The sequence below is a fragment of the Phoxinus phoxinus genome (assembly GCF_949152265.1).
Source record: "Phoxinus phoxinus genome assembly, chromosome: 23".
NCBI classification, from domain to species: Eukaryota; Metazoa; Chordata; class Actinopteri; order Cypriniformes; family Leuciscidae; genus Phoxinus; species Phoxinus phoxinus.
Genome location: NC_136898.1, coordinates 4,541,447 through 4,567,253, shown reverse-complemented (window position 1 = coordinate 4,567,253; position 25,807 = coordinate 4,541,447). Strand labels below are relative to the sequence as shown.

Here is a 25,807-nt window from a genome sequence, read left to right as displayed (position 1 = left end):
GCTAACAAACGTATGGGCCGTTATCTGAATGAGCAGGGAGGTCTAGCTGACGGCTGATAAGATATGAGAAAACAGCATGTGCATTTATTACACAACTGTGCCAGTCATGCATACTTTATAGTGCTGAGTCACTAAACATTATCAGTTTGAAGGCAATTAAGCAATGGTGTAAACACACAGTACAAACTATTGTTTGCACTGGTTGCTTAGTTACTGTAAAAAAGTATATGATCAAAAAGTTATGACAAGATATGTTTTACATTACATTTTCAACTCTTGTTTATAAGTTATACAAAATTCCATTACTTTTTAAAAGTCAGTTTAATGTAATTTAAGTTGAAATGACTTAGAAATCAAAGTAGATTGTACTTAAAAATTTAAGGCAGCAACTTTTTACTCTGTCCAAAATAATCAACAACTGCTGTTTGCATGCTGGTCATTTCAGATTAAGGAAAAGTTCTGGTTATCAATGTTATAGCATGCTGGAGTTTATATATATATATGCTTTTTATGAATCAGTTAAAATGATGTTTCAAAACAAAGGACAAAATGGATCTTTTAAAGAGTTTAAAGGTCAAAAACCTGATCCAAGCTTAGTGTAACACTATGCACTTTCTTTATAGATTTTATGTACTTCTATCTACAATAAACAACTTTCGCAGAAGTCTACATTTTGCTTTCTTCATATCTGCCTGCCTATTTGAATCACTTGAGTACTTTTTCCTGAAGTCTTCCGGAAAATGACATGAAAATGAAATCTGTAATTTGCCCTTATTTGTGTCTGTGTGTTTCTGAGACAGGAACAAATTTGCTGATGAACATCCACGAAACCCTTACAACAAGTAGGCTACTCTAGTGATGCCATAGTATAGTAGACCTAATTATCTAAAATAAGTTGTAATGAATGATTGACTAAAAATCATGGTATTGGAAGAATATTCGTACATGGTAGAATATTCCAGTGTACTTTTAAGAATATATATGTATATTAAATGCTACATTTTAGTGCTTTTAAAACATTACGTTGCAGCTTTTTTCTTTTTCTTTTTTTTGTATGTATTTTTTTGTTATGTGTAAGGTTTAAGTATAGTATTTAAGATTTTTATGTAGGCTTTTGTTATTTGTTTTGCTAAAACCCCGCTTCTAGTTGTGTATATGGTACATAATTAAATAAATAATTGCATCATGCATTAGTTACATTCCAGGATGTCTTAAGAAAAAAAAAGTAACCGCAACTCGTTGCGTCGTGCGGCTGACGTCACGCGCGCTCGTGACGCAGAGAGCAGTGCTCGCGCTGCCTAGAAACGAGCGACTCATTTATCTGAATAAGAGCCGCCACGAGACACATCCTGCTCCTGATATCTCACTCGTTTTCTTTCAATTTTTGTATTTTATGAAATTAAACCACACTTTAAAAAAGATCCTGCTCCGAGAGTAAGTATTTGAATCGCTTTTATCCATGTTTTCGCATCGCTTTTTCACGTTTTAATGTTCCTGTCAGTAAGGCGTTAGCGAGTCTCTTCTGCATCAGTCAGCAACCTTACCGGTACTGAAGAGAAAACTCTTTTATGAGACACATTTAGTGGTATATTTTGTTATTGGAGCTGTATAACGTGCTGTTTTATTATCTTCCACTGATGTATGGGGCAGTTTAAAAGGACGTTTGAAGGTTTTATGGAGAGTTTCGTTATTAGCTCGAGTTAGCTGAAGCTAGCCGGTGTGCTCCGTTACTCCGAGACATTTTCTGCTGCCAACAGATTAAACTCTTATTTTATTACTTCATTGTGACTCTTGCTCATTTCATGGCTTATAGGGTAAGAAGAGCCCTTCTCTATGCCACAGTCATCAAAAGTTAACATCTGCAGTTCATTATTATAAGAAACATTTCCTCTAGCTAATTTGACTTCCAACTGTTAAGTTAACTTACTTGACAAGGAATGTTTTGGCACCTTAAACTTAAAGCGGTATTTACAGTTTCTATTTCCATTCAGTGATTTACTGTACACTTAAAGCCTTCCTCATGCAACCAGAGTTCAAGTGTCTCGTTTATGCAGGGTTTGAACTTCCTTATTGCAGAAATGCCATCTGTTTTGAGATGTGGATGTCATTTAGACTGTTTCAGAGTTTAAGAATGCATATGCATGCATATAATCAGTCTTTTTCATAAATTAAAGGACAGCTCGCATATGGATGGTGAGCAAATGGGCACAAAAGCATGCTGTCAATTTCTTAACATTTACTATTGCCAAAATGTCATCTTTTAAAAATGTGTTTTCTTCAGCTTCCTGGGACGGGCAGGATTTTGAACAGGCCTTGAGTGGACAAGTAGGAGGACAACCACCTTTATTAAAGGAACACATCCAGGATCTGTTGGATTCAGTGCTGCGGGGAGCTTTCGTTCTCCTGGTTGGTTTGGAGAGGCGGTGGAGCTGTTTTATAGACTGCGATGCATCGCTTAAGGACTTGCGCTGCACGGCTGCGGCCGCTCACAGCCTCTCAAAGTGCTCAAAGTTTCTCACAGCACAGGACAGCAGTGGCACCCGGGGCCCTAAGGACGTTTCAGCCCTTTAGGGGCTTCACGGCCCCTGTCGCCACTGAGCCTTTTCTTAACGGGACAAGCTCCAACTATGTGGAGGAGATGTACTATGCGTGGCTGGAGAACCCCAAGAGCGTGCACAAGGTAAGACATCAGCTTTCAGCGTAGTAGAGGATTCTGTGAAGAAATTCTGGCTGCTTTTGGTCCAGTCATTTGTGGACGGATCAAAGCACAATACCACAGTTATGATGCTTAAAGTCAAAATGAAACCAAAGGTGCGAAGTTCTTTCTTCCCTTATTAAGTCTCAAACCGAAAATATGTAAGGTAGAACTTGATTTTGTCCAATGGGAGTTCATTGGATCGTTGTTATCGTTTCCTATTGGTGGATCTCTTGTGAGTGACAGGTTGTCCCGCCCTCACGCCATTAAACACAATTAAGTATGACTTTTGGACTAGATAAAATTTTCTGAAAAATCTTGACATCCGGCTTATTCCCCTTGACAGGTTCATGAGAGTTAATGTAGCAGCAATGGTTTAATTTGTGAATGAAATGTTAATATTTGAGTCAGATCTTTAGAAATGATTCAGTTCACAAGCCAGCCTGAATGATTTATTTATGAGTTGGACAGATTTTATTTCTCTAGTTTGAAGGTAAACCGAAGAGGAACTTCTTCGATCTCCAAGGTTATGCTTGAGGACATCCACGTTTCATAATGTGACTTTGTTTTCCCACTCAGACAGTAAGCTTAGCTTTGCAGGCCTGTTACGTAAGACTTTTCTTTTCCATGTCACATGTCCTTATCTGGTTTCCAGGATGGGTGTTTTCAAAGTGGAACTAAATGTTATATGAATGTGATGAATGTATCATAAACATGCTAAGTTAAGTGCAGTGGTTAAACCTGCTGCGCTGCATTACCCTTTCAGTTAGTTCGGTATCTTTTCAGTTATTGAACGACACACTTCAGCATACCTTTAGATGCATAGACATTGGTTGTTGTTCATGATTGTTCATTTTGACCTTTTTTGAGCACTAAGTGACAAGTACACAAGTAATTCAAATAGGCAGGTAGATCTGAAGAAAGCAAAAAAATGCAGACTTCCTCGAAAGTTGTTTATTGTAGATAGAAGTAACAAAATCTATAAAGAAAGTGCATAGTAGTGTTACACTACAGTATAGACTTCCCTCGTGTGCCCTACTCACGGACGATACACCACGCTTCTCTCAATTTAACACACTGAGCTCTTTAGCTCCTCAAAGCAGGAAAGCCTATGAGACAATTATCAGGTTAGTATGAGGTCCTTTGTGATGTCATTGAATCACAGTGACCTGATGTGTCAGTAAGTAAGCCCTCATGTGCAGAACCAGGTCAAATGTGGTCTAGGGTTCAGTGCTGTCCCTACATGAAACTTTCTGTCCCTACATGAACCTAAAGCTTTTCAAATGATTGCATCTAAAGTCTTTGGTTATGCTATTAAACATCCAGCTTATCCAGTGAAGTCTTGCTCCTCTGAAAAGCAGTTTACTGAAATTTGACCCCTTCCCACAGTTTACTCAGATGTGACTGCAGTTCCCATCTGTACTGGAGACTTTGGGGGATGAACCAGATTGATGAGTCAGATTATGTTCCTGTGTGATTATGCAAGAGACCAATACTGCTAGTCAGCTGCTTTTTTTAACTTGTTTAAAATTATATTTTAATAAACCAGAATTACTGATATGCTTTGGTGGATTTACAGCAGTGGCTAACAGTGATGTCCGGAGGGGATATTTGTGTTTTTAATGACCCTACACGTTCAATTAAACCATCAAAATATGAGAAAAATATTTAATGTGGGAAGAACAAAGCACTAAACTTGGTTAAGGTATTTATCTGACAGAATTATTAGGCAAACTTCAGCTACAGGTTTTATTTTACTATGTAAAAAGAAAATGTATAGAAAAGCAAAAAGCTCACAGGACAAAGTGTGCATTGACTTCAACATAATCAGTTATTAATGTTTCATTGGTTTTCACATGTGTTTGGCTTAAAATGATGTGTGAACAATTTGGCATAAAACTATTTACTCCAATCACAACTACAATATGCTTACAAAATGTATACCGGTAATAATAATTGATAATAATAATAATATTTGAATAAAGGGTGAAGATGTCCATTTTCCTAAGATGGACATCGCTCTATTTCAGGATTAGGGACATAGTAAAACACATTTATTTATTTTGTGCACAGCACTTGAAATATTGTTACTGTTCTCTTTCTTAATCTCTTCCTGTGCACACTGTGCTCGTTTCTCAACAGTCATGGGACATCTTCTTCCGTAACGCCAACGCAGGCGCTCCCCCTGGCACTGCCTACCAAAGTCCACCTCCAGTGGGGGTGAGTCTCTCAGGACTCTCTCAGGCCCAGGCGCTGGTTGGAGCTCAGCCCAATGTGGAAAAACTGGTGGAAGATCACCTAGCCGTGCAGTCCCTCATCCGTGCCTACCAGGTATAAAGTTTGGCGGAAAGGACCATTTAACTGCTACAGGTTTTCCCCTCAACATAGTACAGGTGAAACTCAAAAAATTTGAATATCGTGCAAAAGTTAATATATTTTAGTAATTCAACTTAAAATGTGAAACTGATATATTATATAGACTTATTACATGGCTTGGTTAAATTCTAATGTAGAATGCGGTCTGTTATTTCTTGATAACAGACGCTGCTAAGTATAACCAGAGACTATTTATATAAGAGACATGCCACTTCCTCAATCCTCAATACAACGATATAAGTAAAACCCGTGACGGCAAAGATGGCGGTTGTATGTACATGTCCCGCCCCTCCCGCTGGAAAGCCAATCATCTGCTTTTAACAGTCAAGCCGGGAAACATTTAAGCCTATCGTCTGGTTCCACTGACGCCCATGCAGTTGAGGTTTTGTTGAGGTTTTGCCTGTTGGTGTCGTGAACCTTTGCGCATGCGTAGTAAAAGTATAACCTGTGGGGAAAAGGCATTTTAAACCTTATTTTGGGGCAAAGTCATCAAACTTTTTCAGAGATTTTTATCATATTTTACTGCTGTTTCTATACATGCAGTTTTTATGTCCCGGTGACCAGTGAAAGTGCAGTTCTGACTCTCTGTCCAGAGCGTTGCCATGGACACGGTGTTCTTTGACGGAAGCAATACAATCGTTTTTAAATCAATAAACTCCTTTTTAAAACAATATTTTGTGTCAAATTATTGATTTATTTGGTAGGTAGCCATGTAATAAGCGGGATAATGTAGAGCGAGGCGGTTGTTAGAGCGAATACAACCCTTTCAGGCTTACTCATTACATGCAAAGTTAGATATTTCAAGCCTTTATTTGTTATAATTTTGATGATTATGGCTTACAGCTTATGAAAACCCCAAATTTAAAATTAGAATATTGTGAAAATGTTTTCATTGCTGTAAGCCATAATCCTCAAAATTATAACAAATAAAGTCTTGAAATATCTCACTTTGCATGTAATGAGTCTTTATAATATATTAGTTTCACCTTTTAAGTTGAATTACTGAAATAAATTAACTTTTGCACCATATTCTGATTTTTCGAGTTTCACCTGTATATGTTATACTTATAATTTATGTGTTCACACTGCTGTTCAAAGGTTTGGGTTCAGTAAGTTCAGTTAAGCAAGGACGCATTAAATTGATCAAATGTGACAGTAAAGACATTTTATAATGTTACAAAAGATTTCTATCAAATAAAGGCAAATAAATGTTCTTTTAAACTGTATGGGGATTTACAGTCAAAGACCCAGAACCAGAAATTATTAATTAAGACAAAGAGTCAGAATTATAATAAATTAAAGAACAGTTTTACTGAAGATAGGCAGAAGTCAGTTATATCCTCCACCAAGGTCTAAGCTACCTCCTTGCTTCAGATTGCAGTTTCTGATTGGCTGAGAAATAGTTACACATAGTAATTTTCCACACATATACAGATAGACTGAAGCATATCTCCATAGATTATGCAGCTGACACTGACCCTGAAGTTAGGCACGTCGTGACCTTCCAGTTTGCAGATTTGCGTTGCTGGGCGCCAGTCTGTCTGTCAAGTACTCAGTCAATCTCCAATAATGCCAGTGGTTCCTTAACCTGTAACCAAAAAGACTAACACACACACCGACACACAGCTTCCTCAAGGTTGGATTTGGCCAGGCTCTAACTATAAACAGGAGAGTATTCTCAAAACATCAAGATAATACGTTCTTTCTCTCAAGGAGATGACACTTTAATATAACACTTTTCTCAAGAAAAGGACACTTTAGGATAACGCAGTAAAGTAAAGCTTTAGCTAAGAAATGGTCACTTAAACTATTGGTTTCAATGACCCTTGTGACCTTTACTCATCATGGTGAGCTAGAAGAACAGATATATTGTTTTAACACATGTTGAAGACTTTTCTCAAACAAAACATCTTTCCATATTTCATTTCTGGAAGCCGGGCTAAATGAGCAAGCACTGTTACTGCATTCAGATATCAAATACAGACATTAGAGAATACATACAAAGAATATTTAAGTAATCACACTGGTAAAAACTCACATGCCTAGAGAAGTCATTCAACTCATTTGATATTTAGAAGGAAAAATATTGATTAATACCTTGATTATAATCACTCATTAGATACACATTGAAGCAGCATTGGATTCCAGAATCCACCCCCATCAAAACTTTCTATTCTTCAAAACGTGGATCACAGTTTCCACAAAAATATTAAGCAACACAATTTTTTCCAACATATGGTGATCAAATGTTTTTTGACCACCAAATCAGCATATTAGTATGATTTATGAAGGATCGTGTGACATTGAAGACTTTGCAATCACAGGAATAAATTACATTTTAAAATATATTAAAATAGAAAACAGAATTTTATTGTAATATTTCAGAATATTACAGTTTTTACTGTATTTTTGATCAAATAAAGGCAGTCTTTGTGAGCATAAAATGCTTCTTTCAAAAATATAAAAAGATCTTACCAAGCCCAAACTCTTGAATGATCGTCTACATTTGTGTTATGTTTCATTGTTTGACGACTCAACTGTTATTCTAAACTGTATAAAGGGTTAAAGAACAAGTCAGTGTTCCCTTTGGCTGGTAGTGAATGTCAACACTGCCTAAATATAATGCCCTTCCTTCCAAACTTTCCACGTTTCAATAATATATTTCTGGTCTAAAACTTTGGTTAAAGTAGATGAGGCCCACATGATCCTCAAACACAATCTGTAAAAGCTCCACAGAATTGAATGGAATAATCCTTATCTCTCACATGTTTTTTAAGTGAAATATCTTGGCTAATTGTATTAATTAAAAAGCTAAGTCCCTTTTAATATAAATATATAAATGCCATTTAATCTGTGATTGCACACCTCTGTTAGCTTGTAAGTGCTGTTGCCTTGTTCACAGGTCAGAGGTCATCATATAGCCAAACTTGACCCATTGGGCATCAGTTGTGTAAATTTTGACAATGCCCCGGTATCTATCGGGTTCCATCAATCTGGTGAGAACTGCTTGTGGTGTTCAGTGTGATTGCAAGCGTGCTCATTCAGTGTGTTAACATTGCTCTGTGTCCTTCTGTCCCCGCTCTTCTGTCATCTCTCTATCTGTCCCAATCTCACCTCCTCAACTGTTCATACTAATCTTTGGGCTACTGTCCTTCCCTCTCTACTTTTCCTTCTATCTATGTCTTTTTCCTGGAAATCCCTGCAGATTCGGGGGCACCACGTTGCACAGCTGGATCCTCTCGGAATAATGGATGCAGATCTCGATTCGTGTGTCCCTGCAGATATAATCACATCCTCTGATAAACTTGGTGAGGTTTTGATTGGGCGTTGGAGAGATTGAATATTTTATGTGCATGACTTGTTTATGTGCTGTCCAACACTCTGTGTATATCCTCCACCCTAACCTGAAGCATGCATGACCTGTTTGAATATTTGCAATGGGTACAATTTAAACACTCAGCAGTGAGTGTTGTTTGTGTGCAGGTTCAGCATACTATAAACATTTCCTGGGAATTGTGTGATATTGGACACACACGATGGCCTTGTTCCAAAACCTAGCTGCCAATGCTCAGTTGATTAAAATAGACCAATACTCTAACAAGTCCAAATATGCATATAACACGCATATATTAGGTGAAATTACACATTTATTAAATGGACCTTTATATATACTTGTATACACTACTGTACTAACGTTTTGTGTTGTTAAGATTTTTGTTATGTTTTTGAAAGAAGTCTTTTATCCTCAAAAATGCAGTAATACAGTAAGAATTATATATTATTACAATTCAAAGTAACTGTTTTCTATTTTAATAAATTTTAAAATGCAAATTATTCCTGAATTTTCAGCATCATTACTCTTCACTGTCACATGATGCTTCATAAATCATTCTAATATGATGATTTACTGCTTAAGAAGCATTTCTTCTCAATGTTGAAAACAGTTGTGTTGCTTAATATTTTTGTGGAACACCTTTTTTCAGGGTTCTTTGATGAATAGAAAGTCCAAAAGAACCTTCAATTTGAAGTAGAATCTTTTGTAACCTTATAACAGTCTTAACTGTCACTTTTAATGCATCCTTGCCGAAAATAAATATAGAATAAATATATATTTAAAAAAATCTTATTGACCCAAACCTTTTGAATAGTAGTGTATATATGTGCATAGATGACATTTGACTTGACTTTATGCCGCGTACTATTTGGAATATATATAATATATAATGATGCCTAAAAATGCTGCCAAATTATGATTTGAATATAGAGAGCCTATCAGTTTGTACCTTATCACTGCATATCCAGGCCTCTGGCTCTCCCCATTGTAAATAATGTTTGCTCATGAGTCATGTCTCACTCTTGACCTCAGAGGTGTGTGGGTCAGTTGACTCATCTAGTGTGAAGTTGTAGTTCCTCTTTCTCACTTTGCCTTTTTCATATCCCCTCACAGAGGCTCTTTTATTGCACTGGTAATGCGTAGGCTGTTGATTGCTTTTCTGGAAGCTGTGAATAGCAGTTGCTCTATCTCTCATTATATTGTGCGCAAACTTTTTGTAGAGGTTTATTTGCATGCATACATTTAACAGGGATGATTGGAAACCTTTAGCAAGAGACAAGCCACACCCACAGAGTTGACGTGCTGCGCAAAATTTTGTTTTTCCATCTAAACAGTCAACACAACAATTTGAGAAATGTGAACCATCAAAATGCCTCAAACAAGTTCCTAATAGCTCATCAAATGTCGTTATTCCTGGTCTTCAGGTTCCTTGTGTGTCGAAAATGTATATAAAAACCAAAACAAAATCTCATTACTATCTATTACACAGCCTGAAAATAAACGTTTTATTCAGTATTTTTGTCTTGTTTTCATAGTATAAATATTTTACCCTTAATATGAGATGCATTTATTTGAGAAGAAATATTACATAGATGGTATATGAGGACTTGTTTTCAAAATGAAAATTAATTAATTAGGTTTTCCTTACCTTACTGGAAAATAAATTTAATGAGGTTTTTGCTTAAAACAAGAAAAACCAGTCTGCCAGTGAGATGAGAAACATCAACCTAATGTTTAATGTTGTTTACATTTATTTTTTACTTCAAAACAAAACAAAAATACTGATGTGTAATGAACGTGTTTTGGCAGTGCAGTGTTCTGCTTCAGTCAGCAGTCAGAGAATCATCCAGATTGCAATTTTCACCTTCCCAAACAACTTTGCTGTATCTGATCGGTAACTTCCAGTGGTCAAGCGTGATATTTTAGAGCATATATCATCAATGGCAGGCTAATTGTCAATGAGCATCCAATACTAGTGAGCCATCCGTCTGTACTTTATTGACGGTAGGGTTGCACTATGTGAGGTGAGTGAGTTTTCTCTCTCTGACAGTGTCAGGGCCCTCAGTTTTCCAGCACTGCATTGTTCTGCGTTTCATTCAGTGGAAATGCTGCGCTCAGTGCTTTTTCTCAGAACACCTCACAGGTTCGGTTCATTTCAGGTCATTGCGTGGTAAAAAAAAAAACACTTTGTAACATTGGTCACGTCCACACCGGGGGCATTAATTTTCTCACCTTACTGCTGGAGGAATGAGGACTAGCTAGTGCACTTGAGTTAATAACATTGTTTAGAAGCTCCCACTAGTTCAAAGCACACAGCACAAAGCCAGTGATTAAATGCATCTAGAGTTGCATAGTCTTGCTGTCTTTTTTTTTTGCATTTAGTGGAACCCCATGCACTTGATTTTGCATATCCGAATATGGTCCTTATGCTTAGTCCAATAAAGCTGTCAGTAACTGAACACTTGAGCATGCTTTTTTGGTTTCCCTTTTTGTACCTTTATTCGGTATGTAGCTTTAAAATTTCATCAACTCTTATTAGAAATACATTTATGTAACTTCACGTGGCACTGCGCCGTTCTGGTCCTCGCAACAGCCCCAGCTGGCATATGTGGCGATTTCCCTCATTAACCTTGCCTAGGGTCTGTTTCTTACATAATGTCCTCATCCTCTTGGAATGGCAGTTTTAGCCTCAGTGCTTGAGTTTGAGGCTGTGACATGTTATTAGACTCTCCCAAATTCATCTTTGGTTGATTCCAGTTGGTAATGGTAATAGTTGCTTTAATATAAACATCGCTATTACCAAGGTAATTGTTCTACGGAAATGAATGATGTTTGAATGTGATCTAACTTAGGCCTATGGTTTTTGCCTGTCAGAAAATAAAACAGGCAAAAAAAAAAATCCAGAGCCATATCTAGAGACCAGAATATCACTTTTGACTTGACAAACAATTTTTATATACATTCTCGGTTTTATCTTTTTTCGTTCACTTGTCGTCACGCTTGGTTTTCTGTAATCTTGTTTTACTGGTGTTGTAAGAAAGAACAAGTTATCATATTTACATGCCTGGAGCTTCAAGGTACATTTCTTTATGTATTTTGTGTGGATAAGTAAATAGGAATGGCTCATGTTACACGTTGTGGATGAACAGTGTTTTGGCACCTTGAAGTTAAAGGTCACACAGTAATCTTCTATGCAAGACTCATTGTAATGACTCTAGTTTACATACCTTCATTGATTGCCGATAAAACACGCTTACATTGCTTATTAATCAATGATAAAAGAAGTGAAATTGTACGCTGTTCAAAATGCATGTTGCCATTTGTAGCATCTCATGCATGTGTTACCCCTGGGCTGGAATAGATCTGTTTTTCACCATCTTTCCTTTTTTTCCTCTGCTAACACTGTTGGCTTAGACTTTTTTTTCACATGTTCTGTGTCGTATGTGCATGAATGTGCTGTTACTTACACTGTTTGTTTTAAATAAAACTTTTAAATCATAAAAATTGTTCCACATTCCTGCTTCCTCTAATGCAGTACCATTTTGTCTTCTGTGTTTACGTGTGTCGGTTGGATCCGCTGTGGTGTTTTGTTTCACTTGCCTATCCACCCCCTGCCCCATCCATTTGTTTGCATGTCTGCTGTCAGGCTTCTACGGACTGGAAGAAGCGGATCTGGATAAAGTTTTCCGGCTTCCCACCACTACCTTTATCGGGGGCAGTGAAAGTGCCCTTCCACTCAGGGAAATCATCCGGCGTTTAGAGGTGCGTTACCAAGTATTTCCCCACTTGAGACGCAAATAATGCAATGATATTTGAATATGAATGATGTAGCTATGAGTATCATTGCATTACATAAAAATATATTTAAAAATGTAATATACATATAATATGCAAAAACATGACTTCTCGCTACACTATGCAGATGGCCTACTGTCAACACATCGGGGTGGAGTTCATGTTTATCAACGACCTGGAGCAGTGTCAGTGGATCAGACAGAAATTTGAGAAGCCAGGAGTTATGCAGTTTACTCTGGAAGAGAAGAGGACGCTACTGGCCCGTATGGTCCGCTCAACCAGGTCTGCCCCTTGCCATAGTTTTCTAGAGACCTGAATGAATAGTTTGACATTCATATAATTTAAGCACAGGTATCCTTTAAGCCACTACAATTGACCCTTCGCAGGGAGCTTGATTGACAGGGGATCTGACCAATCATACTTCGCCATCCGCCATTTTGTCCGATAAAGCAGTCAGGAGAGTTAATAGATTAACATGAGAGGATTTGAACTTGAAAAACGGAGAGTACTGACGCCTTTCCGCGGTTAAAACAACATTCCTTCTGATGTTCATTCATGTTTATTTGATGCTATAAATTAATTAGAAGGAAGAGATGATCGGTTCACGAGCAGCTTTAACTGATGCTCTGCAGCGATCTGTCAGACACATTAAAGAGCCACAAAACGGTATTTATTGTTTAAATTTCTTTAAAAAAATGTCCAAATTTGAAAGGTGAGACTTTGTTTAATATGTTTAATATCAATAGTAACCAAAAAGTAACCTGGTCTGTGTCTGTCAGTGTGTTGTCAGTCTAATCTTTGCTCCGCGATGTGTTTTTCACTGCGTGAGAACATGCTGTGGCGTGAGAGCGGCGTGGCTTGTCGGACATAGCGACAGTAACTAAGGGGGGCGGGTCTTTGCGTACGGTCAATTGACACCAGTTCGTTAAAAGTCCTTGAAAAAAACAGAAGTTCAGTCTGAGAATCGTGCATCATTTGTTTGCAGATGACACTTGCTTTGATATTGTGTTATACGCAATAACAAATTTTTTTAGTATGTCAGAAGATGTTTGTGAATGTTTTTGTAATGCTCTGGTTCCGACAGGTTTGAGGAGTTCCTGCAGAGGAAGTGGTCGTCAGAGAAACGCTTTGGCCTGGAGGGATCTGAGTCTCTCATTCCTGCACTCAAAACTATCATCGACAAATCCAGTGAGAATGGAGTGGAGAATGTTATTATGGGCATGCCACACAGGTAGAGGACCAAAATACTGAATAATGTATTTTAAATGGGGAAGTACATCAGGGTACATATGTTGGGCCATTGAAACGTGTCTGAATTGTCTGCTCTCCATCAGAGGTCGTCTGAATGTGCTTGCTAATGTGATCCGTAAGGAGCTGGAGCAGATCTTCTGCCAGTTTGATTCAAAGCTGGAAGCTGCGGATGAGGTGATCATCTCTCACGCCACCATCATTTCCTTCAGCAGACGTTTCACTTTCACAGTTCAACTCTGTAAACAGCTTAGAAAAAAGTAGATCAGTCTGCAAACTCTGAAATATTTGTTTTGTAAAGCCTAAGATAAGCCCATCTCAGCAACTTTACCACAAAAGTTACAGTTACTTACCTTGGTTTTGAAGTCATGGTTCAAAGTACTGGCATGGCTTTCCAACATTTGCTGATAAGTTTATAAGCATAAGATAATGAAAGTGAACCAGGTCTCAAATGTATTAAACCGGACAGCACACACATCTGACAGGAGGGCAAGCCACTTTAAACTACAGGCTGCTTATAAGTTTGTTTTAAGCTCTCAATATCCAGCATGTCTCAAGTTTTGGACAACTTTATTATGTACTTTTCACAATATCAAAGTTTATTGATATCAGCACATAGAAGTTTCACATGTGCAGTGGTTAAAACAATGCTACATTTTTGCTACATTGCTCATGCGTACCGAATTGAAAGACCCGAACCGAAAATAAAGAATATGTACCGTTACACCACTACAGTGGAGGAGAATCGACGTCTTTCCATTTATTATTATGCTATGAAACCTAAATGTTTCACTTCTTTTTCAAAGGCGCGATAAAAAATAATAAGCGACAGATTTTTTTCTTCGTTATTTGAGACCTTATTGCGTCTAAGTGAAACAGATTATCAAAAAAGAAAAACATGTAGGGAAATCATCTGTTGTTGATTGAGGCAGATCAGCTAAATGTGAGCTTGTAGTCAATTGTAAGAAAGGGCAGAATAAATGACTGAAGAACTCCGACATGCATCAGCAGAGAGAAGTCAAACGTTTCACCAAATTATTGATTTATGACATTTTGATTAAGAATTATTACATTTACATTTATTCATTTAGCAGACGCTTTTATCCAAAGCGACTTACAAATGAGAACAATGGAAGCTAGCAGTAAAACAACAGTATGTAAGTGCTATGACCCTTCGCAGTTCAATCAAACGCTATTTTTTATTAATTTTTTTATTTATTAAGAATTATGAGGACAAAAAAAGGTTAAACAAATTCTAATTACATTCACACAAATTAATTGTTCACAGTAATAGAATAGAACATTTCATGACAACTTTAAAGTGGTAATGTTTGACAAATGAGGCAAATCCGGAACAACCAGTGCAGTAATATTTTAAACAATCATTACCATAATTGTAGTCAACATAAGTAGCTCTGCACACAATATTTCTGTGAAAACATCCTCTCTCTCATTTCTAAGAATATAAAGAATTCTTTAAAGAATATAAACTCTGTAATGTATGCAATGTTCCTCTCATGCAAAGAATCTTGGCTTTCGACATTTCAGTCCTATTCATGTTTCGGTTTTTGTCTGTGACTTTCCTTCAGGGCTCAGGTGATGTGAAGTATCATTTGGGTATGTACCACAGACGGATCAACCGGGTCACTGAACGCCACATCACACTATCCCTGATGGCCAACCCTTCACACCTGGAGGCAGTGGACCCTGTAGTGCAGGGCAAGACCAAGGCAGAGCAGTTCTACTGCGGGGACTCTGACGGCAATAGGGTGTGTGAACTTCAAAGATTCTGTACTTGTGTTGTTGGACACAAGTGTGAAAACAAATCTATTATTACTGTAAATTTTAAATGCTGACATTATCTAATTTAATTTGTCAAGGGGTATGCTAGTATATATACAGTGGGAAGAACAAGTATTTGATACACTGCCGATTTTGCAGGTTTTATCTGTAATTTGCAGGTTTTATTTGCTGTAATTTTTATCATAGGTACTCCTCAAAAATCCAGAAAATCACATTGTATGATTTTTAAGTAATTAATTAGCATTTTATTGCATGACATAAGTATTTGATACATCAGAAAAGCAGAACTTAATATTTGGTACAGAAACCTTTGTTTGCAATTAAGACATTTCCTGTAGTTCTTGACCAGGTTTGCACACACTCCAGCAGAGATTTTGGCCCGCTCCTCCATACAGACCTTCTCCAGATCCTTCAGGTTTCGGGGCTGTCACTGGGCAATACGGACTTTCAGCTCCCTCCAAAGATTTTCTATTGGGTTCAGGTCTGGAGACTGGCTAGGCCAGGACCTTGAGAAGCTTCTTACGGAGCCACGACCCATCTTCAATGCTCTTACTGAGGGAAGGAGATTGTTGGCCAAGACACATGGCCCCATCCATCCTCCCCTCAATACGGTGCAGTCGTCCTGTCCCCTTTGCAGAAAAGCATCCCCCAAAGAATGATGTTTCCACCTCCATGCTTCACGGTTGGGATGGTGTTCTTGGGGTTGTACTCATCCTTCTTCTTCCTCCAAACACGGCGAGTGGAGTTTAGACCAAAAAGCTCTATTTTTGTCTCATAAGACCACATGACCTTCTCCCATTCCTCCTCTGGATCATCCAGATGGTCATTGGCAAACTTCAGACGGGCCTGGACATGCGCTGGTGTAGTACTCCCTTTAGTAATAAATGAGTCACCTTCGTGACCCAAACATGCAGCGTGGTCACACTCTCCCCTACAAAATAAGATGTCGTCCCGACAACAAACACACAAAGTCATAAACCAGTCCACCAGTTTAGTTTCACTTCACACTTATATAAAAGTAACAGGTCACATATAATAGTTTTGCACTGCATATTGTCTCTAAGAAATGCTTATTTTCCATAAACACGTGCCATATTCCTGTTTTACAGACAGTCCTTGTTGGCTGATTAACAGCTTCTCTGAGATAAAGTCCGATGAGCTAGTGCCTCAAACTACAGTCCCAGAATCAAGGCACTAAAGAATATTCATTTAGAATGAAAAAGTCCATACAGGAAATAGTCAAGTTCAAGTTCATCCAGGCCGATGCCTCCTAAAAAAATGCTCCAGTCCAAGGAAAATTTCAAAGTGTTCATATCATTAGTTTGTTAGGCAATTAAACAGTCCATGTTCTCTTGGCTTTTAACAGTCTATGTTCTCTCAGCCTAACAACCGTTGATCCTGTGTGAGTGCAACAGTCCCTTGTTTGACAAGTTAATTGGAATAAATTAAGGCAGTCAGTGAAGGTATGATGGCAATTAGTGTCATTACAATCCTGCAATGCCATCTGAGACCTGTTTAAGTGAAAGTTCATTCGGTTTTCTTTACTTGACTGGATAACTGATAACTGGGGGCTGAGAGTAGTAAATTGACATTGGTACCCAATAATTCATATTTGGTGTCCATGTGTGTATGGGGTGTGAGTTGTTGTGGAAATAATTACTATTAAAACCTGGATGAAGGAAATTCTAACTGGTCAGAACAATGTCATGTCTGCAAAAGTTTCCTGTTCTTAGCTGCTGCTTGAATTCACACTTTTTGCATATCTCTTGCTCGATCAAAGCTACGCACATCATTTTCACACTTGAAGTACACAAAAGGTCACTTGGAGTACACATAGTCCCTTCTACTTAGCCTTCTATAACATTTTGTTCCTGAAAGCTTATCTTTACTTATGCATTTCTAATAGCTTGGGTTAAACTCTTTTTATTTCAATATGCATAGCTTAATTTGATTATAACAAAATAAAATGTATGGATAAAGAGAAAATTATTTTACACCATTAGTAAGAATACTGATAAGAAACAAAACACTTCTAATGAAACACACCATAAGTAAAAAACACTTCTAAATAAAATTTCCATTACAGAGTTAAAGTCATTTCTTGCATTTTGCACACTGTAACATGTTTTCATATGTGAATCTCTTTGGTGGTCGTCGTTGTCGAGCTCCAGATGGTTCCTCTACAGGATTCCTCTGCACAGTTTAGTGTTGATCAGGTAAACGTTGCTCTTCAGCGGGTACGTTTTGTTCAGGTAAGTATCGCTCCGGTTGTTGTTCAGTAGGTGTTTTTTGTTCTTTAGTGTGTGACTGTTTTTCAGGTAAGTATCGTTCAGGTAACTGTTGTTCTTCAGTAGTTGTTTTTTGTCCTTTAGTGGGTGAGTCAACATGTGCTAGTACATCTTGTTCCGATGATTTTTCACAGGTAGGTAACAGTTGTGGTGTGGTTTCCACTTCTATCTGGTTATGACTATTTTGTTGGGCCCTAAACTGGTAGGGCTTTACTTGGACATAGTACTCTTCATCACTTTCACTGTCGTTTTCTAGCTCATGTTCCTCCCTTCTTTTGGAAGGTGAAGCTGCGTGTTTTTGTTAGTGTCTTCGCTTTGGTGTATTGTTTTGAGTCTGTGTAGTAACCCAGAGGTAAGTGATCACAGGGGAGAAGAGGATTTCGAAGCAACACTCTTGCTCTGCCTTTGCCCTGTTCTGGTTTCACTTCATAGATTGGAGTATCCTCAGCAGACTGGCGGATGACAATATGGACTTCATCCTCCCAGTAATTTCGAAGTTTCCCTGGACCCCCCCCCCTTGGAGTCATGTTTTTCACGAGAACTGCTGCCAGGATATACATTTGTACACCTTACTTTTTGGTCATAATGTCTTTTGTTTCTCTCAGTACTCTTTTTCACATGTTCTCTGGCAATCTCATAGGCCTCTTGCATACCCTTTGTCCACCTCTCCACATATTCACTTTAGCTGAACTGTTATCTGGATTGAGGTCAAACAATGCGTCAACCGGAAGTCTTGGAGAGCGACCAAACAAGAGGTTGCATAGTGTACCTATGATAAAAATTACAGACCTCTACATGCTTTGTAAGTAGGAAAACCTGCAAAATCGGCAGTGTATCAAATACTTGTTCTTCCCACTGTATATGAACTCAAAGTTATAGACATGGACTAAATGAAAGAACAGATAAAGAGGCCTTTATACAAAGATTACCGTAAACAGTTCCCTCAAAGACAAACACCTTGCGGTGTGATTAGCTGTATTATGTCAGCAGTTTTTAGAACGGTTTTAAATCATCATTTCTGATTAGAAAACAAGACATGATTGACATGTTGTCTAAGAAGGATGTGTCCTTGTTTCTGAAGGTGATGTCCATCTTGTTGCATGGAGACGCAGCTTTTGCAGGTCAGGGCATCGTCTACGAGACTTTTCACCTTAGTGACCTGCCGTCCTACACCACCCATGGTACTATTCATGTGGTCGTAAACAACCAGGTCTGTTTCTCTCACACTCTTACCAGCAGAGAATTACCTTTTCAAGCAGAAATTGGTTATATGCAATCATTTAAAAGTTGAGGGGCAGTAAAAAAATTGTGATAGAATTCTTTTATGCTCACCAAGACTGCATTTATTTGATTAAAAATACAGTAAAAATGGCAATATGTTGATTTAGTAATATCATTTAAAATCACCGTTTTCTATTGGAATATATTTTCATATGCAATTTATTCCTGTGATGCAAAGCTGAATTTTCTGATTCGTTACTCCAGTCACATGATCCGTCAAAAATCATTATAATATGCTGATTTGCTGATCAAATAAACATTTCTTATCATTATTAATGTTAAAAACAGTTGTGCTGCTTAATATTGTTGTGGAAACTATAATTTTCAGGATTTTTCAAAGACATATTTTGTGACATTATAAATGTCTTTTCCGTCACTTTTGATCAATTCCATGTGTCCTTGCTAAATAAAAGTATTAATTTATTTTCAAAGTAAATATTACTGGCCTTAAACTATTGAACGGTAGTGTATATATTCTATAATTTATACAAAATATGGCTTTCTAGGTGCTGCAAGTGACTTTTTTTTTTTTTTTAGGAATGACGTGTATACATTTTCCCATTTCCTTATAGGTTGCATGTTCAGGATGATTGACATGTCTTGGGTTTTTATGAGAAGTGTGGTTAAAGTTTGCAAAATGGTGTAATTTTTTTAAATGGCTGAAATCACTGAGAGAGTTTGACTTTTTTTGGTAAATGTTTGCATTTATTTAAATAGCTTTTGTTCCCCTTTCTTTAGATTGGCTTCACCACTGACCCTCGAATGGCACGCTCCTCACCGTACCCCACTGACGTGGCCAGAGTGGTCAACGCTCCCATCTTTCATGTGAACGCAGACGACCCTGAGGCCGTGATGTATGTGTGTACCGTGGCTGCAGAATGGAGAGCCACCTTTCATAAAGATGTGGTTGTTGATCTGGTAGGAAATCACTCTTTATCTTTTCTTTTTCTTTTCTTGTTTCAACTGGGAATGTTGCCAACTGTGTGTCAAATGTGCTTTAGGTGTTGATACTATCATTCAACTTTCCTCTATAGGTGAGCTACAGACGTAACGGCCACAACGAGATGGATGAGCCGATGTTTACTCAACCATTAATGTACAAACAGATAAAGAAACAGAAACCTGTTCTGCAAAAATATGCTGAAAAGCTCATTGCTGAAGGAGCCGTGAGCAGACAGGAATATGAGGTCAGATTAAACAAATATTACAGCTAATATGAATATATACACTACTATTTACAAAAATTAATACTTTTATTTAAGGACATATTAAATTGATAAAAAGTGACAGTAAAGATGTTTATAATGTTACAAAAGATTTCAAATGTATTAATTTATTAATCAAAGAATCCTCAAACAAAATGTATAATCATTTATACAAAAATATGAAGCAGCACAACTGTTTTTAACATTAATAATAATCTGAAATGTTTCTTGAGCAGAAAATCAACATGATAAATGATTTCTGAATGATCATGTGACACTGAAGACTGTATTATACACTAACTTATACTTATCAATACTCAGTATAAGACTCATACTATCTTATACTATAAGACTGTATTGACACGGAGTATTGATGCTGAATATTCAGCTTTGAATCAGGAATAAATTACATTTAAAATATGTTAAAATAAAGAACAGTTATTTTAAATTGTAATAATATTTCACAATATTACAGTTTTTACTGAATAAATTCAGGTTTTGTTATTATAAGAGATTTATTTAATAAAACACAAAAAAAAAATCATACCTACCCCAAACGTTTGACTAGTAGCAATGACATTAATAGGAAATATTGACTAGGTATATTTGTCAGATGCTTTCTAACTGAAATTACTTGAAGTGAATATTTACATTAATTTAATGTTGCCTTTCTGTCCTTGTAGGAGGAAATTGCGAAGTATGACAAAATCTGTGAAGAGGCATATAATCGCTCTAAAGATGAGAAGATCATGCACATCAAGCACTGGCTTGACTCACCTTGGCCTGGTGTGTGTTTGTGTTAATGTACAATGTCCTTAAACAGCATCAAGACACTTGTATGTGTGTTTACTTGTATTTGCTCTGAAATCTGCTTGACTTGACATTTGTACTTAACTCTACAGGTTTCTTCACTCTGGATGGTCAACCTAAGAGCATGAGCTGTCCGTCCACTGGTCTCACTGAGGAAATGCTCAGTCACATTGGTCAAGTGGCTTCTTCTGTGCCTGTGGACGATTTCACTATCCACGGAGGTACCTTTCATCTCCCCTTTCTGCATACACATGCACACAGTTAGAAAAAGGCAGATCGCCTGTACCCAAACTCCTTTTTAAAGCATGTCAGGAACTGGCTGTTTCTGGTAATACAAATACAGCTCCTATATACTTTAATGGGGAAAGGCTTAAATATTTACGTTTTCCAAAAATGTGAGAAATCATCACAAAAATCTGCCAAAAAATTTATTATAAAGTTGCTTCTTTACCTCAAATCAGGCTTCAAACATATTTTTTAAGTCAAGCTAGCATCTGTACCTGAGCATCATTACCCTGAGGTCATTTTGTCTCTGTCTTCCTGTAAGGTCTGTCCCGTATCCTGAAGGGCAGAGCTGCGATGGTGCAGAACCGCTCGGTGGACTGGGCTCTGGGAGAATACATGGCCTTGGGCTCTCTGCTAAAGGAAGGCATTCATGTGCGTCTCAGTGGTCAGGATGTGGAGAGAGGGACCTTCAGGTGAGAATAGCTGCATCTCCTGCTTCTGATTGAACTTGAATTGAAAGCAACTTCACAGTCTCCCTTTTCATTGACATACAGTCATCGGCACCATGTGCTACATGATCAGAACGTTGACAAACGGACCTGCATTCCCATGAACTACATGGACCAGAACCAGGCTCCTTATACTGTGTGCAACAGCTCCCTGTCAGAATACGGGGTTCTTGGTGGGTATAAATCAAATGAACTGTGGTTGTTTGCTGTCGGCCAGAATAAGCTGCAGTGTGTACCATTTTTATGCCCACTGAACAAGCATGTCCTCAGGTCTGTCTCATTGTGTGCAGGCTTTGAGCTTGGCTTTGCCATGGCGAGCCCGAACGCTCTAGTGCTCTGGGAGGCTCAGTTTGGAGACTTTCATAACACAGCGCAGTGCATCATCGACCAGTTCATCTCCCCTGGCCAGGCCAAGTGGGTCAGACAGAACGGCATTGTGCTGCTACTGCCTCATGGCATGGAGGGCATGGTGAGGTCTTTTCATCCTAAATCCACCTCAGGGCTTTCATCTTTCCATCATTTCTCTTTTTCATTGCTTTCTTGCTGTTGTTCCCAGGGACCAGAGCACTCCTCCGCCCGCCCAGAGAGATTCCTGCAGATGTGCAATGATGACCCTGACGTTTTCCCGGTAAAATACATAGACATTTCAACCAAGCTCTGTTTTTTTTTAATCATTGTAGCAAAATGCTTAAAGGATTAGTTCACTTTCAAAAAAATGTTTGCTGATAATTTACTCACCCCGATGTCATCCAAGATGTCCATGTCTTTCTTTCTTCAGTCGAAAAGAAATTAAGGTTTTTGAGGAAAACATTCCAGGATTTTTCTTCACAGAATGGACTTCAATGGCAACCATCTATCCCAATGTTCAAAGAAGTTTCAAATATCCGTCTCAATGCAGCTTCAAAGTCTCTACACGATGCCAGTTGAGAAATAAGGGTCTTATCTAGCGAAACGAACGGTCATTTTCTATAAAAAAATATATATATATATATATACTTTTTAACCACAAATGCTAGTCTTGTACCATCTCTGAGACACGTATCTGTATTACGTCATCACGTTGGAAAGGTCACAATTTTTTTTATAAAAAATACCGGTAATAATAATGAATTAAAACAAAGATGTCGGATGATTTTGAAGTTGGAGGAGAAATTTTTTCGCCCTTCCCTACCTTTTCGAACCGGAGTAACCAGACAAATAACTTAGATGACGTGACGTGTGACCTTTACAACGTGATGATGCAATGCATCTCAGAGATGGTACAAGACGGGCATTTGTGGTTAAAAAGTATATAATTGCTTTTTTTTTTTGTGAAAATAACCGTTCGTTTCGCTAGGTAACACCCTTATTTCTCGACTGGGATTGTGTCGAGCATTTGAAGCTGCATTGAGACGGACATTTGAACCTTCTTTGAACATTGGAATATTTGGTTGCCATTGAAGTCCATTAAATGGAGAAAAATCCTGGAATGTTTTCCTCAAAAACCTAAATTTCTTTTCGACTGAAGAAAGAAAGACATTGATATCTTGGATGACATGGGGGTGAGTATATTATCAGGAATAAAAAAATAAAAAAAGTGAACTAATCCTTTAATACTCTTCTTCTTTTTTTTGCCACAGAAAATCACAGAGGACTTTGCCGTCCGACAGCTTTATGACTGTAACTGGATTGTGGTGAACTGCTCAACTCCTGCAAATTACTTCCATGTTCTTCGGAGGCAGATCCTTCTACCCTTCAGAAAGCCTGTGAGAGACATTTCACTGTTTATCAACTCAACAAGTTTTCCACATAATAAAAACCCTGGAAATATCTGGGAATTATAAATTGCTTACCAGGTCTGGAAGTAGTCATGGATTATTCATGGTAAATCATATTTGCAATAGAAATATTTTTGCTCAAAAATATTTAATTGGACAGCTATTGTAAGTCATGCCCACTTTCTGAGCAAATCATTCTTTTATATTCCTTTTTTAGTGATTCAGTCAAAATGGCTTACATCATTTTAAAATCTGAATATATATATATTAAATCCATCTAAATCCAGCCCATGGAAAGGTGTGGGACAGTCAAAATGTTTGGGACCCTGTCTGTAGCTAACTTGTTTTTAATATATATTTTTTGTTTCTGTTTGCTCTAGCTCATTATCTTCACACCTAAATCGCTGCTACGGCACCCAGAGGCCAAGTCAAGCTTTGACGACATGTTACCAGGTGTGTGCTTGAAATCTTAGGAATGGTTTAATGTCATAAAAATGCTTTAGCTGGACGTTGTAGTAATGGTCTGTTGTGTTTGGTTTTGATCAGGCTCACACTTCAGACGTCTGATTCCAGAAGAGGGAAGTGCATCACAGGATTCAGCGGGAGTGAAGCATCTCATCTTCTGCACAGGGAAAGTTTATTATGACCTCACCAAAGAGCGAAAGACCAGAGGCCTGGAGGACTTAGTAGCCATCAGCCGCATTGAGCAGGTACCTGCACACACCTTTATTAATTAGGCCATATTCTGTATTTATTTCCCCATGCTTGTCAGGCTTTCTTTCCTAAACATGTATAACAACACATTATAATTTTCACTTAATTCCTGCACTTTAAATGTTTTGTTTCCAGCTCTCTCCATTCCCGTTTGACCTGGTGAAAGCAGAGGCAGAGAAGTATTCACAGGCTCAGCTGCTGTGGTGCCAGGAAGAGCATAAGAATCAAGGCTACTATGACTATGTCAAGCCACGCATCAGCAGAACCTTCAACAACACCCGTCCCGTTTGGTAACTAGTGTTTTTTTTTTATTCATTTGAAGGGGCAAATCTCAGAAAATCTCTCAAGAACCTGTTCATATTTTACTCCAGAATCAAAAGAATTTAAAATTGGTGTAAAGAAAATTAAGTCATGTGTCAAGTAATATTGACACACTTTTCATATTTATTTTCTTCAGTTTCTTATTGGAATGGGAAAAATATATTATTATTTACATTGTAAATTATTTATGCAATTTCTTTAAATGCATGCTATTTAAAAAAAAAAAAAAAATTAGCTATTTTTATTTTTGAGTTTTACTATAATTACTGTATTATAATGTATTGCAATACAAATAATTTTAATGGTCATACAAATAGGCTTCAGTTTCTTAAGGCAAAAATAAAGTATTTTTAATATTAATTAAATGAAAAATATTTTTAAATCTCAAATTTAATTGAAATAGTTTTTAGTTTGGGGTGACCTGAATACGTTTTTGTGCGATCCACTCATGCAACATTTATCTGTAGTTGTACCCACTCGCGTTGCTTTCTTCTCAGGTATGCCGGCCGAGACCCTGCAGCTGCTCCTGCCACAGGGAACAAGAAGGCGCATCTCCTGGAGCTGGAGCGGTTCTTGGACACCGCCTTCAACCTGGATGCCTTCCAGGGCCGGTCTTAACCACCTCACCCCATCCATTCACTTAATTTCCATCCCTCTGTCCCTCCGTCCCTTGTTTTTCAGGAAGCTCACATCCCGCTGATAGCGTTAAGAGGGCAAACTGGCAGCTAGGTATCTCCTGACCAAAGCACAGGTTTGCTTTACTCTGTAGGTATGACAGGTCTATCAATGCAGATTATTTTGGTAGAATGCAAAATTTTAGCAACTACATGGTAACAATTTGCATGCATGTATTTTCTGAGGCATGTTGATGATGGTTTTAATAGAGCCTTAAAATGACACCGCTTGAACTTTCCCCTCAATAATATGAATAATATTTACTTTTAAAATACGCACACAAATCACAGAGAGAAGTGTAAGAAATGTCTCTCAGAAATGGGACATATTGAAAAGTCATGATAGCATGAGGATATTCAAGGACATGCATGGAACCCTATGCATTTTTAAATGATTGCGAAAGGAAATAGTAAGCTTTCCTGCATTTAGGAGTTTTAAAATATAGAAGGAAATGTAAAGACAACATCTTCTTCATCCTCATCTTCATCCCTCCCATTCGCCCTCTAAGCACTCCGTGCCAAATTATCATGAACTTCAATAGGTGACTTCAAGGACTGAAAGCATCATTTTGTCCCTGTATTTAAAAAAACAAGCTGAGATTATGCAGCAAGCAGAAAGACTGCAAGACATAAAATAAAAGGATTTATTTATTTTCTTAGGTTTATGTTTATTCCAGACTATTATTATAAGGCTTCGTTCAATAAAAGCTTCTCAGTTTCCATTTGTCTGCTTGTTTGTACTAAGAACTGTTGCAAGAAAACTATAAATTTG

At 37.7% G+C, this 25,807-nt stretch overlaps 1 protein-coding gene across 1 annotated transcript; it reads left to right on the top strand.

Annotated features, from left to right (window-relative positions):
* Nucleotides 1-1,248: 1,248 nt before the first annotated feature.
* ogdhb (oxoglutarate dehydrogenase b) lies at nucleotides 1,249-25,390 on the top strand. Its single transcript, XM_079599201.1, has 23 exons — nucleotides 1,249-1,434; nucleotides 2,282-2,680; nucleotides 4,838-5,026; nucleotides 8,277-8,379; nucleotides 12,052-12,167; nucleotides 12,328-12,482; nucleotides 13,285-13,431; nucleotides 13,535-13,625; nucleotides 15,038-15,217; nucleotides 18,621-18,749; nucleotides 19,559-19,738; nucleotides 19,855-20,007; nucleotides 20,709-20,811; nucleotides 20,928-21,056; nucleotides 21,383-21,533; nucleotides 21,615-21,742; nucleotides 21,860-22,038; nucleotides 22,126-22,197; nucleotides 23,189-23,314; nucleotides 23,707-23,779; nucleotides 23,873-24,036; nucleotides 24,176-24,330; nucleotides 24,859-25,390. Exons 2-23 carry the CDS (start codon nucleotides 2,447-2,449, stop codon nucleotides 24,977-24,979), a joined length of 3,078 nt encoding a protein of 1,025 aa, XP_079455327.1. The 5' UTR covers nucleotides 1,249-1,434; nucleotides 2,282-2,446; the 3' UTR covers nucleotides 24,980-25,390.
* Nucleotides 25,391-25,807: the final 417 nt, after the last annotated feature.

What these genes read in the sequence shown, in the direction of transcription:
- ogdhb (XM_079599201.1), top strand. Translation starts at nt 2,447, where the DNA reads ATGCATCGCTTAAGGACTTGCGCTGCACGGCTGCGGCCGCTCACAGCC. An exon ending in AGCTGGAAGCTGCGGATGAG is followed by an intron (nt 13,626 to 15,037) that starts GTGATCATCTCT and finishes ACTTTCCTTCAG; the next exon opens with GGCTCAGGTGATGTGAAGTA. An exon ending in AACAACACCCGTCCCGTTTG is followed by an intron (nt 24,331 to 24,858) that starts GTAACTAGTGTT and finishes CTTTCTTCTCAG; the next exon opens with GTATGCCGGCCGAGACCCTG.